The sequence below is a fragment of the Ambystoma mexicanum genome, chromosome 1q (assembly GCF_040938575.1).
Source record: "Ambystoma mexicanum isolate Mex_15411 chromosome 1q, UKY_AmexF1_1, whole genome shotgun sequence".
NCBI classification, from domain to species: Eukaryota; Metazoa; Chordata; class Amphibia; order Caudata; family Ambystomatidae; genus Ambystoma; species Ambystoma mexicanum.
In genome coordinates this window covers 1,013,969,209-1,013,987,220 of record NC_090922.1, presented here as the reverse complement: position 1 = coordinate 1,013,987,220, position 18,012 = coordinate 1,013,969,209, and the positions used below count along the sequence as shown (strand labels likewise).

General features: G+C 44.5%; 1 protein-coding gene across 1 annotated transcript in view; it reads left to right on the top strand.

The window, feature by feature from the left end:
• The window catches only part of LOC138540423 (calcium-activated chloride channel regulator 1-like), a 493,684-nt gene that overhangs the window by 378,528 nt on the left and 97,144 nt on the right, over positions 1 to 18,012 (top strand). The window contains exon 10 of the mRNA XM_069641684.1: positions 7,734 to 7,961. Coding sequence (XP_069497785.1) covers positions 7,734 to 7,961 — 228 coding nt within the window. The remainder of the gene's footprint in view (positions 1 to 7,733; positions 7,962 to 18,012) is intronic.

Sequence of the window (18,012 nt, the reverse complement as noted above, 5' to 3'; positions counted from 1 at the left end):
CAGTTTGCTATCATTTCTCTATTACGGCATCCCTCAAGGAAGGACAAACCTTTCCCCAGTGATGTCGGCCATTTTGGAAATATTTTGGGGAGTTGTCGTTTTTTGGGTGCACACCTGCAGGCAGAGAAACAAATGATATATTAAGGAAAAGAAAAGGAGTACATTTAAAAGCCAGTATATTTTGAAGAAGAAAGTTCGTTTTGAAGACAGCCAGAAGAAGGGAAGAGAGGAGAGCTCCTTACATTCAAAGAAACCTTCAGAAAAGGCAGAGCTCAGAAACATAGTGACTTTTGGGTTTCAAAGCATTTTGGAATTTGCATTTCTTCAAAATGTAGGATAAAGTTTTAAGTTATTCACTCAGAGGAAAGTTTACCAAGCAAGATATTCAAGAATTCAGTGAGCAGGCAAGCATATCTATCTTTAGCAGTTTACAGATTTCAGTTCTATTACCTCTTGGCTTGGGGAATAGGTCACACAGGTAATTAGTGTGAAAAGGTGTCATATCTCATATCAGATCATTCCAAATGTAAGTTGATACTACTGCTTAATTTGTGTACAGGGTGCCGAGTCAAAAAGTCAGAAGAGCTCCTGTGTTGTTAGTTATTTTTTCCAATGTAAATATATTCAGTGAGGCACAAGAAAGTCAGATGAGGACTGTGGGGTTCAGCATCTCCCACGGATGGGCAAGTTCTGGACTGTGACACCAGTAGCCCAGCAAACTGACCCCCACCCACCCTCCCTCTTGAACAACACTTGACAGCCCACGCTGGTTAAACACTTCTCACTGGATGACTTGTAAGCTCACGCCTACTTGATTCTTACTGCCCTTACACCTACCATCAACAAACACGTCCCTCTTAAACCTAAAACCCACAAACCAGGTAGAAGAGCTAACAGTTGGTTTTCGGACAAGCGCATTAGCCTGTGCCGTCAAAAATGTGCCTTGGAACACACCTGGAGGAAAATCATTAATGTCTTCCTCATAACATCCAAAAACTTAAAAAATACCCTAAATCGACCAAAGCCAACTCATTTAATACTAGGATTACCATAGCCAGTAGAAGTTCCAAAGAACTCTTGAATATCCTTAAAGAACTGGAAAACCCCTCCCGTACCCCATCTGTCGTCCACATCGACAAAGCTTGGTGCTCAACCGTTTGGGCAGCCCTCTCGAACAAAATCGGCAAACTAAAAGTCACAATCACAAGGGAAACACCTGCTCCTAGCTAAACACCCCGTCCTGTCCTCCTGGCCAATGGCACGACTTGGGGCCTGATTCATGGAATATTTGCCTGATTCAAAGTGAATTTGCACTGCTGAAAAGTGACTTTGCACTGCCGACACAAACCCTGATTCAAGGAACTGTGCAGAGGGAGACATAGTTTCTACTGAATTAAGTGGCTGGCATATCGGCTTTTATTTGGCAAACCGATAACCTATACAATAGGAAGAAAATGAATAGGCACCCTATTAATGCACCATCACAGCTGTACAATACATAAAATGGTGTTGCTAGGACTGGAAAAGATCTGGGGCTTTGCTACGGCCAGGACTGTCAGGACTCGGGGCTAACTAGCATTTTAGTTGTAGCCCCTGAGCTTCTATCTGGGGCTACAACTAAAAGATCCGGGACTATAGCCCTCTTACGCCCCCTCCACCCCCCAGCAACACCATTAAAACTAAGGTTGTTTTAATTAAATTCAGAGCACACACATGGTTGCATCCATATAAGAGCATTACAAAAAAGCTTTTGCTATTCAATTTGTATAATTTAGTGCTCTGTCCATGCTATTTCATGAAAAACCCGTGGGTATTTGCTTTTTATTAAACACACACAAAATAATTTAGAGCAAGTTGCCATCTTTTTAAATAAACGCTTGTAAAGCAGCCTTTAATGATAGTCCGACCACTTATTTTTCCATGAAACCTCGCCCAATAAACACAAAAACACAAAAACACAGAGCTTCAATAGCGTGCGCTTGCAAAATCTACATGATAGGATCATATGGCCAAAAGCAGACACTGCCCATCTGTGGATGGGACATGAGCCACACATCACAATGCTGCAAACATAAAAAGGAGGGAATAAAGGCACTTTATTCATATACATATCTCCTCCGTCTTTCACCAAAAAAAAATTCCAACATGACTCCATTGTCCACTATCGTGACCAGGTCAAGCCCTCTCTTCAAACTCTCTACCCACTAGTTGCCCACGGTTTTGAACCTGCCTTTGTCAAGTTCAACAATGCACTGGCAACTTCATTGTACTGTCACGATTCTGCTTACACCTTTCCTCACTCTTAACCATGGATCTCTCCAGTCAACCAACAGTTGAGTAGAACCATGCACCTCCAATTATGCCGCTATTTCAGGGGTCGCTCCCATACTCATCTTATTGTCTATAAAGATGTTCTCTCTGCTCTCCACACAACTCTTGGCCCAAATCACCTTACTAAATGGACTCAATACCCGCACTCCAATCACATGATCACAAACTATTCATGCCACTTCAGGTCATGCACCCACCTCAAAATAAATAAATTGCATATCCTCCTCTCTCTCTGCTTACAATTCTGACAGCTACTTCTCCTGCAAAATCACTCAAATGTGTGACACCTTGTTCACCCTCTTTTTCTCTCCCACCGTCTTCCCCTGTCTACCTCTTGTCGCCTCCACCCTCACTATCTCACTTCTCCATCAACTCTGTCATTGAACTCATACCCAGCCAACCAGTTCTTTGATCACATTGAGCTTTTCTCACTGCAAATGAGCAAAGATTTGTACAACTGTCACCTCCTACCTTGCCTCCCACTTTAACCCTCCTTCTCTTCCCTGCCTGTTACAAAGTACCCACAGTTGTATACAAACAATCTGTTACAGAATGTAAGAATGTTTTGTTTTACAGACACATCACTCTTTTTCCCAGCCACGCTAAGATCATTGAGAGCGTTATTTTCAACTGTATGAGCAACTGCCTTGAGGTCGACCACTATGTGATCCCCTCCCATCAGAATTTCAAAGTACACACTGCACTGGATATTCTCTCATCTATGTCTCTAACCTTATTACCACTGTTCATCTCTCTCAACTGTCCTATGTCCTCATTCAGCTTGTTCTCTGAGCAGCCTTCAACTCAGTAGATCAACCATGCATCCTTCAATCCCTCTTCTCTCTAGGCTTCAAGGACAATGACCTCCATCAGGGGGCCTCCTATCTCTCTGACCACACCTCCATGTTATGCAGCTCCAGTACCTCCTACGCCTCCTCCCTCACACCATATCCAGTATGCATCCTTCAAGGACTATCCTGTGACTTTCTGTATCACCTTTTTCCTAATAACCAGATCTGTTTATCCTTTCCTCTCCTTCACTGCTGCCATCTCCAAAGTTGTCACCAGCTCCCTCACCCTTATTCATCCGTGGATGGCACTGCAATGCCTGATGTTAAGTTCATCCAGCACAGAAGCAATCTTTCTCCCTGCCTCTACCTATAATCTCACACTTGCATCTTTTTTTCATTCTCTCCTCCTCAATCCATCACGCAAGGCTTGCAAACTTGGGTTTCTTTTTGACAGTGACCTACAACTCCAGTAGTTCATTATGGTCGCTAACACTGCTTCATGTATTTGTGATTTGTAAGGCACCAACTCCAGATATGGCTGCTACATAGGTTTCCAAGGAAGTGGGAGGGGGTCTTTCACTGGCCTTTGAAGCAAGTGACTCCGCAAGTGCAATCAAATGGTAAATAAAGGGAAATGTGCAAGGTGATGGCAGATTAAGGAGAGAGATGGAGGGAGGGAAGGCAGTAAGGGTAGGCTCGGAGTGGTACATATGGTAGGAGGGCATTGAAGCTATGGTGCAATGAGAGTAAAAGGAGGACAGGGAGAGAAAAGGCAGGTTCTGATGGAGGAAGGATATAGAGTGAGAGCAGGAGGAAGATCATCAAGTGAACCAATTGGAAAGAGTTAGAAGGTGAAGGAGATGGGAGAGCCCAAGTTAAGGCAAAAGAGTGCTGAGCCAGAAGACTGGTGTAGGAGCACCATCTAAGGGTGCTGGTACAAAATGGCTATAAATAACCTGGTCATCAGGAGGCAAAGGCAGGGTGCACGAAGGAGGTGTTGCAGCTATGTGGAGAGAAGTAACTAAGAGACAACGGGGCAGTTGCAAGTGGTATGGCCGAGAGCAAGAGGTGGCTGAGCAGTCCATAGGTCAGGAATGCAGCAGACGGATATCCCAGTTTGAAGACAGGGGTGTGTGAATGAAAGGGACACAGTATGGGGCAACAAGGAAAAAGTGCGGGGGGTCATGGCAGGCAGGTACACAAGAGGGAGTAGGTAAGATGGGACAAGAGATCAGGTACAGAGGGGGTCAGTCAGTCACATAGAATGCAAGGAGTGTGACACAGGTGGAGAAGGGTCTGGGATCAGCAAACATAAGGGAACAAGAGGCAAGCAGCAGACTGTGAGATTGCTGCTGGGCCCTGAGAAGAGAACCCATAGAAGGTATGAGGACAGCAGCGAATTAAGAAGATAGAATATGGCACTATGATCAGGAGGATGTTGTGAGTCACAGAATATACTGTGAGCAATGAAGGCAGTGGAACCACTAGAGGTAAATAAGTTAACTATGATTACTTACAGTTCAAGAGGACAGTCAGAAAGAATCTAAGATGGGGACTGGCCAGAGCAGAAGGGCAGGACCAGCATTGTGAAGAGGCAACATGGTGGTTCTTTTTGCATTGTCTCATTTTTTGCTGAGGTACATACGCAAGTTCACCCTGACCCAAAAAGATGGGTAGATGTTCAGTGCCCCAGTTCAAGCTGCAAATGTGCAAGACATGATGGTATGGTGCGCCCTAAGCAGGGTCAGCCTTGCTGATGTTCAAACCCGGAATGAAGTACTCAATCACAGAGGTGGAGAGAGTGGGAACAACCTTCCTGGGAGTCACAGGCATTGTATACATGTGGAGGGCCCACACTGTAATCGTCAGAGAAAGGGTAGACAACGTATTCCTAGGGTGGTTAGCATCCAGGAAATGGTGACGCCGACCCGAGTAAAGTGGGCCCTTGGACCAATACGGCATGCCGGCCAGGTGTTGAAGGCAGTTCTGGCTAGACGTTTAAAGCTTCAGTTCAATCTGCAAATCTGGCAGCCATGATGGTATAGTGGGTTCTCAGTAGGGCCGATCCTGCAGATGGTCACATTTTCAGTGAGTTTCTCAAACTTGAAATTGGAGGGAGTAGAAGCGAGCCTCTAGAGAGTCACAAGCATTGTATGGAATGAGGAGAAATAGGCATAGAAGAAAAGGCAGACATAGAAATAATAATTTGCTATTATGAGGGTACCCAATTTCCAGAAAGGTCCGGTGCTTGACCCGAGCCACGTGGACCCTGGGACTAATACGGCACGCTGGCTAGACACTGAAGGTAGTGCCAGGTAGATATTCAAGGCCCCAGTTCAAGCTGCAAAATGTTCAAAATATAAGGATTATATCTCCACACTTCACTCACCAGTTGGCTCTTATCTCTACCCTCACACTAAATAAACTGCACTATTGGTCATGCCTTCTCCTTGGTCTTTCCCACTACTCCTCCCTTCCACTAAACAAATTCCTCACCTTTACTACTCATACTCACAACAACCTACCCAGATCCTTTCCCACCTCTACACCAGCACAACACTGAATGGCTCTCCAGGCAAAAATCATTCTCCCTTTAAGGGACTGCTCCTCATCGTTAAATATGTTTACATTCCTGTCCTCACGAACTTGCTGGCTGCATTGTTCTTTACTCTGCCTCGCAAACTCTCTGATCCTTCTTTCACCACAACCTTTGTTAACCATCCTCATTGTTCCTCCTCTTGCTTTTGCACCTTCTCTCTACGTGCCCTCTCTATTGGAATGTTCTCCCTCTGGCTATTAATGCTAGCCCATCAGTGGAATTTTGCCAGATCAAGCTGTACTTGGTTGGCCGATGAAGGGGTGCCTCCTGTCCCCAAAAACATCCCTTCACAAATGTCCTCCAGCCACCCACCCACAATATTTCCATTTGAAAATGCATATCTGCAATTGTGCTTATGTAGATTTTGTATGTGTGTTCCCTAGACATTGCCCCTGGCTTATTTCTCAATATGCTGCACCCGCCCACCCCCCGCCACCTGGTATAGTCTCATCTAAACAAGCACTGTTTTTTTAAAGGTATCCTACCCAATGAATTCCTCTGCCATCTTTAATGTGTTCTCTGTATGTTACCTCTGTTAAACAAATACAAATACAAATCTACTACTATTTATACCAAATCGTAACCTAAATATGCTGTTTACTCATCATACGATAATCCAAACATGCTGAGATAGGGAGTTAGGAGATGTTACTGAGAACACTTCCAGGGACATTAAGTCAAAGCTGGATACTTACTACATTGAGAGATAACTATTCAGTAGTGTACCACAATACAGGTTTCCTGGATACATTGTGCAAAAAAGTGCTTTGAGATCAAAGAAATATTTTAATGAAATGTATCCAGTTATTAATAGAACAGTATACATCACATTTTGACTCAACATTTTCCTGGTTGCAGACTTCACATATAGATGGTCTGCCGGCTTTTCACAGTATTGTCCGTTTTTCCTGGGTGAGATAGAGACTAGGATCCATTTTCTTCTGGTCTGCCCAAAATATTCTTTTTTACGAAAGAGAGGGATTTTCCCTGTACTTTTGAAATACCAGGAAGTCCCCTCTGTGTGATGCTTTGGATGTTTGTGAAATGTCAGACCTCAATGAGGCGATTTTCACCGTTTCTAGCTTCCCTGCTCAGGCATGGCAATTAAGATCTGAGAACTCTGTACTGTACAAGTCCTGCTGTAAGTGTGTGTACATTTTCATCTGATTTTATTACGTTTTTCACATTTTCTCCATATTTTATTTCTAACCGCCAGAATTTTATATTGGGTTTCAAATTCGAGCTCGTTTCTGAATTGTCTTTTACATTGTGCGTGTTGTTTGCCTTTGCACTTGCACTTTTATGGGCTCAATGTATTTTCTAAATGAACACATTTCTGAAGGTAGTACACATTGTATCTCGATGGAGTTGTGAACTGGTAATTTATGCATAGAGTTTACATCCCATACCTATAATTGGAGTAAAACAAGTATCGGTGTATAGATTCCGATTGCCAGAAAATCTCTGTATTTTCTTACTTATCTGTGATTGAAAATAATTGTTGGGTAGTTTCTTTAGGAACTCTAAAGCATCATATTCAAATGCGCGTGTTTATTTGTAAAATGTGCCAGTGTCGCATACTATCATATTTGCACACTCATTTTATAGTGCAGGGGTCTGCAACCTGAGGCTCTACAGATGTTTTGGACTACTTCTCACATGATCTATCATCATTGACTATTCCAGTTAGGGTTGATGGGAGAAGTAGTCCAAAACAAAATTCTGAAGGAGGTACTTGCCTAGGAGAGAAATAAGAGGGCAAGAAAGGAACCTTTTTTGCTTCCAGCACTCGATCTTAAGTAGAAATGTAGTGGAGAGCAGGTCATTTAGTAGGATGTTAGACAGGATTTGATAGATAGAATGTGTGCATTAACAGTATTTCCTTGAGTGAAAACCCTTGGTACATATGTATTCTATACGAATTGTATCTGAAGAAGTCCTTTGCAGCATTCTGTGTAGTTAACAAACCTGTGTGTTGTAAACAGACTGCATTACATGTTTCTTTTCAACAGCTTGAAAGTGCTGCTGCAAGTATTGACCCAGCCCAGCATCTCTTTGGATTTGTGCTCTTTGACAGAACGGTTGGGAATGAAACCTCCTTTGTGGTCACATGGCAGCCGGGCAGCGAAGCACCGGCTATTTCATTGCAGGACCCACATGAACAATCCTACACCACTAAGGACTTCCTAACAGATCCCACTTCGGGAATAGCCCATCTCCAAATACCGGGATCTGCCGAGGTATGGATGTCATTCCAATATTGGATGTTTTATCAGTAATGCACAATACTGGTTTTGCTAAGTGGAGTCCCATTCTCTATGACTACCTGCACATCCCGACACTAAATACGTTCAGCTGAAATTAGGTCTTATTTTCAAATCAATATAACTTAAATATGAAAGGATAATTGAGTGTTTCCAAATATAAAATATGTTGTTCCCAACAGTTAATGTTATATTTTTAAAAACAAAAAACATTGCTATTTTGAAAAATGTAGTAAGATCTTTTCTTACTATGGGTGGCCTCCATGTTGTGAGCTGCTTTCAAGCCCTTGTGAGGAAGTGTGAAGCCTTCACATGTGATGGTGTTATCCCCAGCAGGGCAGAAAGCCTTGCCTACTAACTGCACCGGCCAAGAGCCAGTCATAATCATCCGTGCAACTGGTTCGGGTGAAAGGGAGGGGGTAGTGCTGGAATGAGCAATGGACACACAGATGAATGAATGGTTTCTATTAATCCACTCCCTTCGAGTTCACCAGTCCCCTACATACACACAAAACGAAATGGGCAAATTTAAAAGAGTATTGGCAAAGCCAAACGTTTTGGCTTTTGTGTAGGCATGGGATAGACATTTTCCAGGTACTGCCATAATGGTACTCTCTGGCCATAAAATGGCAACAGCTGATTAGTGGTGTTCACACATAGGCATATTATACCAGGGCATTTCAACTGTTTATATAATGCCTAGACATGCTTGTTATTAATAGATATTCAGTACAAGAAAGAGATCCAAGGACACACGCACTGCTTCTAATTCAAGTGGCTGACGTTGTACTTGGTTAAGGCATTTGTATCAGCTGCAATAAAGTCACTATCTTTCCGAAAACCACTTACAAATAACATTGGCATCAAGGAAAGAGTGAGCACAGAGATCGAGGGTCGGGGTGGAGGAGATTGTTCTGAGGGCTGGTTGTGGATAGGAATGGCCATAGGCACTAGCGTTGCCATTGGTGAGACAATCACGGGCAAAAAAAAAAGCAACTTCCAGAGACTCTTGGTCCCTCCTCACATACAATCTCTTGTCTTTCTTCACTTTCCATGCAAATAGTTCTGCCTTATAGGCAGCACTTAATGCACCACTTAAAAGTCAAACCTAGCCAAGCATAACATATCTCAAAAGGAACAGGCCATGTTGTCATCAATGTAAACGAGGTGAAAGCACCATGCCTGACTTTTTGTGCAAATTGCATGTATTTATGTAATTATTAGAACATGTGTGCTTCCCTCCGACTGAAATAATCTCCAACCTGCATCACTTTGGGAGCTTTAGGAATGTTGACTGTTGACATCTATGAATATTTACCTCACACCCCTTCTATAACCTTTCCCTTTCAACATCCCATTGACTTCCATTGACCCTATTCCATCCTTTCATCCATGTGGAGCTTTATGGCATCCTGAAATGAAATATATTTCAACATATATAAAAAAAATATGTGGGCTTCAATGCCTTCAGAAGCCCTTTGCTGTCATAGGGCCTATGTCAGTGCAATTTCCAGACAGATCTTCACTGATATCCTCTTTCCTGTCCCCTCTCCAGATCTATGGACTTCTTATCTAATCTCCACTCTCTCCGCTCTCACATCTTCACCCATTAATGGTGGCAGTAGATGATAAAGTACTCTTGGCAGGCTTCACATCATCCAGGTGTATCATTAATGTCTATCACACTGGCACTATCTTGGTTCAGGGTCCTCAACCCAATGTCCTCCTCTTTGACCGGTGCCTGCCATCCCTCATCAACTTCCTTCCCACACCTACTACTTCTTCTTCTACTCTCTCTGTCTCCCTCTCTGACTGATGTACCATGGCTCTGTACCCATCCTCGAAAAACCTTCAAAGGTGGTGACCTCATCCATCTAGCCATGCTTAATGCACGTTCTGCCATCAAACACTCTACCGATATCTGCCTCCTCCTTGAAGACCTTGACATCGATATCCTTGCTCTTACCAGGACGTGGTTCAATGCCAGCTCAGTCACTGCTTTTGACTCCTTTCTCCCTGATGGCTATAAGATCATCTCCAAGCCTCGCCCTAACTGTGCTGGTGGTGGCTTTGCTCCGGTCTTCTGTGAGAGGGTCTCTTCTTCCCTCACACCCACTCAGCCTTACTCTTCCTTCGAGAGCCTGGGTTGCAAGCCAGTCATCTCTCTTACCTCCTCTCTGACCATTGCCACTATCTACAAGCCACGTGGCTCTGCCACCCTGTTCTTCTCTGAATGGGCTGATTTTTCCTCCCCTCTCCTCACAATCACCTCTAAACTCTTTCTCCTGGGTGACTTTAACATCCACCTTGACTCCTCAATCATGGCATCCACTCTCTTCTGTGACCTCTACACCTCACTTTCCTTCTCCATTCTCTCTTCTGGTCCTACCCACTCGGCTGTACACACTCTTGATGCCTTCATCCACACTGATCTTTCACTCTGCCCCCAGTCATCACCCCACTCTCATGGTAAGACTATTCTCTCCTCTCTGCTCAACTGGGTCCTCTCAGCCCTCTGACCGCACCTCCCCCAGCCCTGGCAACCTCGATCACGAACATCCATGCAATGAAACAAGTGTCAACTGCTTCCTTTGCATCTGCCTTCATCGTCCTCACTACAGACTCTTCCTCTGACGACCATCAATCTGGATTAAGAGCATCCAGAGGCACATAAACTGCTCTTCTGCACACCCATGAGGAACTGCTTGCATCTCTTGACTCCAACTCTTCAGCTGTTCTCATTCCACTTGATATCTCCTCTGCATTTGATTCGGTCAACCACTGCATCCTCGTAAAACGGCTCCTTGGTATCCTGGAGTGGGCACTGGAATGGCTGAACTCCTACCTCAATGACTGTCCATCCCAGGTTATTCTGGGCCCTTTTGCCTCCCCCACCTATATCTCCACCTGCAGCATCCACCAGGGCTCCAACCTTTCTGGTTGGTTCTTTAACACCTATCTGGCTCTATTTACACACCTCATTTCCACCTTCTCCCCCAACTTTCAGTGATATGCAGATGACACACAACTCTTCTTCAAACTTCCCACTAATCCTCTCTTTACTTCCTCCATCATTCCTGACTGCCTATCTGCCATCCAGTCCTGGTGTACTTCCAATGATCTCTGCCTAAACGCCAGCAAGACTGAGATCCTTGCTAATGGGACTCTTGCTCCCTCTTTCTTCCCCTCGTTATGACTATCATCTATGGGCTCTCCCCCTTCTCCTTCATCTGAAGTCAGAAACCTTGGAGTCATCTTTGATTCCTCTCTTTCCTTCCTCACTCACATTCAGGACCTTGCCAAGAAGGCCCACTTTCAAATCCACCTCCTCAAAGGAATTCTTCCTTTCCTCACTTTACCCCCAGAAGCTCAATGTCTCTAGAGCTCTGGTTCTCTCTAGGCTTGACTACTGAAAAAGCCTTTCCCTTAATCTACCCTCTTCTTCTCTATGAGTTCTCTTCTGTCCGACTGGCCACCGGATGCACCTCAGAGTCTCACAGGTCCCCAGCACCCTCGTCAGTCCTCTCGCACTTGCCTCCGGGCCTGCACTTTCTGCAGGTCTACTGCACTTGGTCAATGACCCATGTGAATGGAAATTCTCAGCATTTACCCAAATCTCTGACTAACTGGGAACACTTTGATTCCCCCCTGCACTTGACCCCCCCTCTTCTATACTGTCTGTGCACTTGCACGATCTGAACGTACCATGCCTTTAAGATTGTCTATCTTTCTTCCCTGTCTCCCCTCTTTACATGGTAGCTCCTCTTGCACTTGGAAAAACTGCAGGATCGTCGTCACACCTATTGCAGTCATCTACACTGCTAATTGTATCATATGCACTTACCCTGGCTGTTCAGACTTGTATCGTTCAAAGACTCTGAACGACTGTTGTTTTTCCACCTTTTTCCCTCCCTCCTTGAGTGCCTTCAAACACTTGCCTTGTGTATAGGCGCTTTACAAATACATATTGCCATACCATACTAACTCTCCAGCTAATCCAGAATAGAGCTGCAAGACTTATCCTTGGTCTCAAGCGCAGGGACTGCATCTCTCCAGCCCTAAAATCTCTCCACTGGCTCATGGTTGCTGCAAGGATCAAATTCAAATCCTTCTGCATCATCCATAAGGCTGTTAGGGGCCTTAAATACTCTCCCGCCAGATCTTCACATTTCTCTGGCACCAACTCTGTGTGTGTCAAGCGCTTCACTAGACAGCGAGCTGGTGGCTGATCTCTTTCCTGGGCAGTCTCCCTCCTATGGAACAGCCTTCCCTTTCCTCTTCGTCTTGAGACAGATCTCCTTTCCAGAAACTCCTCAAGACCTTCCTTTTCACCTCCTCCTTCCCTTCCTCCCTCCTCTGCTAAACCCCACATTCACTGAGATTACTGACCATGGCCCTTATGTACCCTCCTGAGACCTGGCCTCCCACACCCAATCACCCTCAAGCCTCCGCCCGCCTCCAACACTTGCTCTGGTACCAACTGGCCTATGCCACCACAGGCCGGCACTTACCTATATATTGCCAGCTAACCACTCTTACCTAGTCACTTAACAACTGTTTACTCCCCAGCACTTCCCTCTTTGGTACACCTAGCACTCTCCCCCCACTCCCTCATCCCTTCTCTCTCTACACTTGCACTTTTTGAATGCTCAGAAGGCTTAGTAGATCCACCTCTATCTTTCATTGTTGTATTTGCTGTCATTCCATTGTTCCCTCCCTGTTGCCGTGTGGGCGCTTTGAAACACGATTTACTTGATGTATTAGGGCCTTACAAATGCAAAATAAATAAATAAATGGAGCTCCATGTCCAAAGTGATTCAGGCCACACCTCTATGTCTGTTTTATTTTGGGCCGTAGGACACCCTCAAACTGATGTGAGCGATTTTCTTTGCAATGCAATACTCATAGATCCAGAAAATTAACCCTCCTATTCATCTTGGAAACATGTCTGAATGCTTCCCAAAGCCAACATTGACCCCCCTCAGTGCCAACAATGGTGGAGAATGAACAGCTGTAGGTAATTCTAAGAAATACAGCAAGAAAGGGGCTGTTTAATTTGTTTTGCTGCACAATCCACACGATGGATTGCCTCTTAGTATGCACATAATAGTAGATGTTTTTAGGAATGACTGTATTCACCTTTGAGGGATAAGCAGCAGAGTTGTCCTGCTGGGTTTTGAACCTTGACACTTTAGACCACAGTATGTGCCTTACACACTGAACTACGCTACTGGGCAGTGTTCATAAACATGTCTTTATTAAAAATTGCCAGTCGACAAATCACAGTTGTTATACCAATCACAGTATTTCTAATGAATACTTTGTGTGACTTTCTTTTGACAATTAACCATGAATTCAATGGCATTTTTGCCCATTTCGTCCCACTTATGCTTTATATTCTACTTTTGCATCTGAAAGGAATTGTTTTATGACATATGAAATAGTAAATATTATGATTGATGCACATTGTGAGATTTTCCCTATGTGTGGATGTGCATGTCCATTAGCTGGACTACATTTGCCAGAATACATTGTGATGTGAGTTTGAATATCCTGAGCATTGTTCTTCTTACTGGGCCAAAAGAGTGACTTACATCCATTCTACGAATACCTGTTGCTTTTTCCTGTTCTACAAATATCTGAGAAGGTTAGTCTACACGTTATCAGACATAGTGGTCTCACCCCGGTAGACCAATCAGTTAAGGGATGGCTGCTGACATTGCTGTATTCTTTGCAGGTTTGACTTATCCATTCATAACTCTGACATCAATAAAATGAGTACTACATGTTACTGGGTCGTGATACTTGTACAGTACATATAACATATCTTTATAAGCCCCTTTGCATAAATAAACATGATTTCTAAATGGCTCAGTAGTATTATAAACTACAAAAGCGTTCACTATTTCATGCCGTTGGGATCTGTCGTTTTGTTGTCAATGTTTGTGGTTATGCTGCAACTGACCCATGGAGAAAAATGTATTTAGGATCATAGGATATATTTTGCTGTCCGACCCTATTTCTTTGTCTTCATCGTTACAAAACAGCACTTTGCACTGCATTAAACACTGGGAAATATGTGGTTTTGTGGCTTAGACACAGTGGGTCCTCGCAACGTGGATTCCAATCTGTGTTTCCAAGTTAGTTAAGAATTGGTGCAGTCAAAGTGCGTGAGACTACACAACACTTATCTGCTTGGTATTAGGTAACCCACCTTTTGGCTGACCTTTTTTGTGACTGAGCAGCCAGGCCTATCTCAAGAGTGGTAAATGTGAGCTGTAGATCTGTGCAAATGAAATCCGTAAATACAAGTAGCCAGGTAACACTTACACTCAAGGTTTCAGTTATAAATAATTATTTATTTAATTAACATCATTTTTTGAATAAGCTTTCTTTAAAAAGGCAATTTGTTGTAACAATGTAAATATACTTACAAATTACTTTTCAGAATCAAAACAAGTTAGTGGATAATCTTTGTAAATGCTTCTTACACAATTCCTACACCCTGAGGTGACTTCAAGCACAAGGACAGTAATGACATTTATATATCACACTAGTATTCTTTGTGGATTCTGAGGTTGCAGAAAGGAAAGTGTTAGGGAAGTAAAAAAGGTTAGAGCACTTTCTCAGCAGATGTGAGGACAACTAATTCCTCCAATGAAGTCTAGAAAGGCCTTTCCCAGCAGTACCAGTTTACACAAGCTACCACCTATGAGGGACAAACAGTATCAAAGTCAGTGGACTAGAAGAGTCTTCAGGCAGCCAGGACAGCCAAAGTCATTTGGGACACAGTCTATGGATATGATGCATTTCTTAGATCAAAGTCTTGCTCAAAGCTAGAGAGTCCAGAAGAAAAAAATACCTTGTAGGGTCACAAGATATCAAGCCTGTGAAAAGAGAGTTGAAATCAACTCGAAAAGGTAAGCCAATGTAATTCCCAACTGAGAAGAGCGCGGCTAAAGGCAATAAGGTAAGTACTCCAAGCCTAAACACTATCTCTGGTTTGAAGAAGAGTGGTCCAGCTGGATTTTGTCTTGTTACACCGGTGCAGACCCTGGTTCCTGAGCCGTAGTCGTGGGGACAAGAGGGAGGCCATATGTAGGGCTCCTGCTGCGAACTTGGGAGGTTATCGGCAGCTACGTGCTCTTTTCGATTTATCGGGACTTTGCGGTTTCAGCGATAAGAAAACAGCACTGTTGCATATCTCGGACACCGGTTGGACTCACTTTGCTCCCTGGGTCCTGCACTCTGGTGAGGGAACTCTGGATCTGGAGGTCCTGCTTCTGGGTGGTCCTTAGGAGTTTCCTGGAGCTTCTAGCCGGATTCATTCCGCGGCAGACGTTGCACTCACCTATGGACATTCTACCCCTTGCATTGGGTTCTCACAGCAATGAAGAAGCACAGCCAGTCGGGATGGCTGTCCAGTGGACTTTGTCTCTGGGTTAGTTGGTCCCACTAACCCGATGTTACGCTCACCTGGTTCCCATGGGGGCGTCGACCGGAACTGGGCCGCCGTTGTTTCCACCAGCGTGACGTGTAGCGCCGAGATGACTGACTGGACTGGCCCGCTCAGCCTAGTTTGTCTGGCTCGCAAGAATATTCTTCTGCAAAGGAGAAGAGGAATTAACCACCCGTGGAATCGAGTGTCAACCCACCTTCCCCACTCCCGTTGTCTTCCCACAGATCACTCTTGATGTCCCCTCCTTAGTCTCACCTGATGGTTTGGAAGGATGAGCTCTCCATCCTGCGTCGTCCGCAGGGGCGCGTTGATGACCAGTTACTTCACTGGCGTAGAGGAATTGGTGAGTTCCAGTATTGACTCTAAAGTCCAATTGTTCATAAGAGTTCAAATGTCTGATCTTCACTCTGTCCGATTCCTTGCAGGTTGCCGGGGTACGGCGATGAAGCAGAGTTGACTGCGCCGACCCGAGATGAGGTGAGTACCTCCCGTGGTAAATCAGGTAAGTCCTTGGGGGTAGCTTGTATAGCCTTAGAGAGTCCCCTTGCTCACCTTGCTGTCTTTGTCTCCTTAGGTGTCGGAGGGCGGCCGCGAGATGGAGAGAGCGTGATGGAATGCTGAAGTACCGCCAAGCAGGTGAGTTCAGCGCGGCGCCGTAGGAATGCGAAGCAATTCTTCAAAGACTTCTGTCTTTCAGTTCCGTGGCGAAATGGATCAGGATTCAGGTAAGGATTAAAGTTAAAACTCCTGTTCTAACCTTTATCCTTCTTTTCTTCTTGTTTCAGGAGTCCCAGGACTGAAGCGGGCGTGGCTGAAGACTGGAGCTGCTGAAAACACGGTGAGCGTTACGCTGCAGCAAGCAGAATAACGCGAAGCACGTGTGGCTGTCCGGGCGTGGTTTAAATAGCCTTGGAAGAAGATCCAGGTAAGCATTCTTCCACAGCCCCACCCAAGTAACAAAATAGTCCCTTCAGTAAAATAGTCCCTCCTAAGCCTCATTTGGCTTGAGTCTTCATGCAGCATGGTCTGCCTCAGGTGAGTATACAGCATGGTCTGCTTGAAGTAAGTTATCAATAATGAGCCTGGTGCCCATGGCGCCAGGATTGACTTTATCTTTATGAGCCTGGCGCCATAGGCGCCAGGACTGCACCCAAACAGCCCCTAACTGGGGCTTTTGGGCATGCTCCAAGTGGCATGAAGCCTGCTTCCGGGGCTGCTGGGCCTGGTCTGGTCTTCCGGGGGCAGGCATCATGACACCCAAGGGGAGAAGCCGTTCCATCCAGAGCTTCTCTGTCAAAGTGAAAAAAGAGGTCAGCACAGCAGCAGGGCTTCACCGGGCAATTCAAAGGTCCAGGAGGTTGCAGCAAGCTTCGTTCACAGTTTCTTCATCTGGTGATTCTCCCAGTGGTTGACTCTGTCTGTAATCCCGAAACTCTCGCTTTTTAAGCAGCTCTCTCCCACTCATGCATAACCTAGGCTATCAATCACACAGCAGGGTGGCTGTCCTAGAAGGATAGCCAGCCATCCAATCAGAACAAGTTGCATTTAGGCATTCCTAGAGACAAAGGACAGGGGAGTTTCGGGACCCTCCCTCACATCCTGTCCTTCCAGACACACTTGAGCCAAGGTCTAGCTTCAGGGCTGAAGCCCACCAAAGGCCAGACAAACAAAGGGCTCAAACCTGTCTCAACCCACAGAGTAAAACCCAAGGAAGGCCTCACAAATAAAAAAGGGTGAAAAAAGAAGACAGGGGCCATTTTGGCAACTAATTGAGAGAGGCCAATAGCCTGCAACTCACTAATTACATTGGTTAAAGGCAAATAAAATCTGAGCTAATTCTTTAGGAAAATTAAAAAGAAATAACCCATGATATTTTGGGGCATGCAAGCCAGTATCATGATTAAAGAATGGATGTTGGTTAAATTTTGGTGAAGATTATGAGATTCAACCTCGGTTATGCTCAGATAAGACAAAACCTGGACAGATAGGTACTCTTTCACAATCAAAGCCCCTTGGGCCCTCCAGGGGCACTGAGTGTATCTCACTTTATGATTTTAAATCCATACAGGGTCGTTGTTAGTGTCTGTGAGTCAAATGAAGAAGCACGCCACATCTCCCTAATAGCTCAACAATTTTATTTTTGATTAAAAGTTAACTTACGAATCTGAGTATTATTCTTGACTAATCATGACTTTTTGAAATTTGGATTCGAGGGGAGCTTGTTGGCTGGGGCAACACTGGCAGGGTTTAGAGCAGAGATAATTTGCTAATCATTAACATTAAAATCAGAGCAAGTTTTGAAGGAATAAAACAAATACCTTAATGAATCAGAAATAACCAGAGGGATATTGCATGCCATATGTAATATCTGTGTGTACAGGTCACGGGCAGTACGTCAAGCACAACAATATTAATATTTCTAATTTGGAACCGAGCCTCACTAATGATGTCAACATGTGATACATATTTAATATATCTTTGCAAAACAGACATTTCAAGGTTTCAGGCCTGATTTGCATATGTTTTTTTTCCCTTTTGGAAAGCTGATCCTGTAACACCTCTCGTACC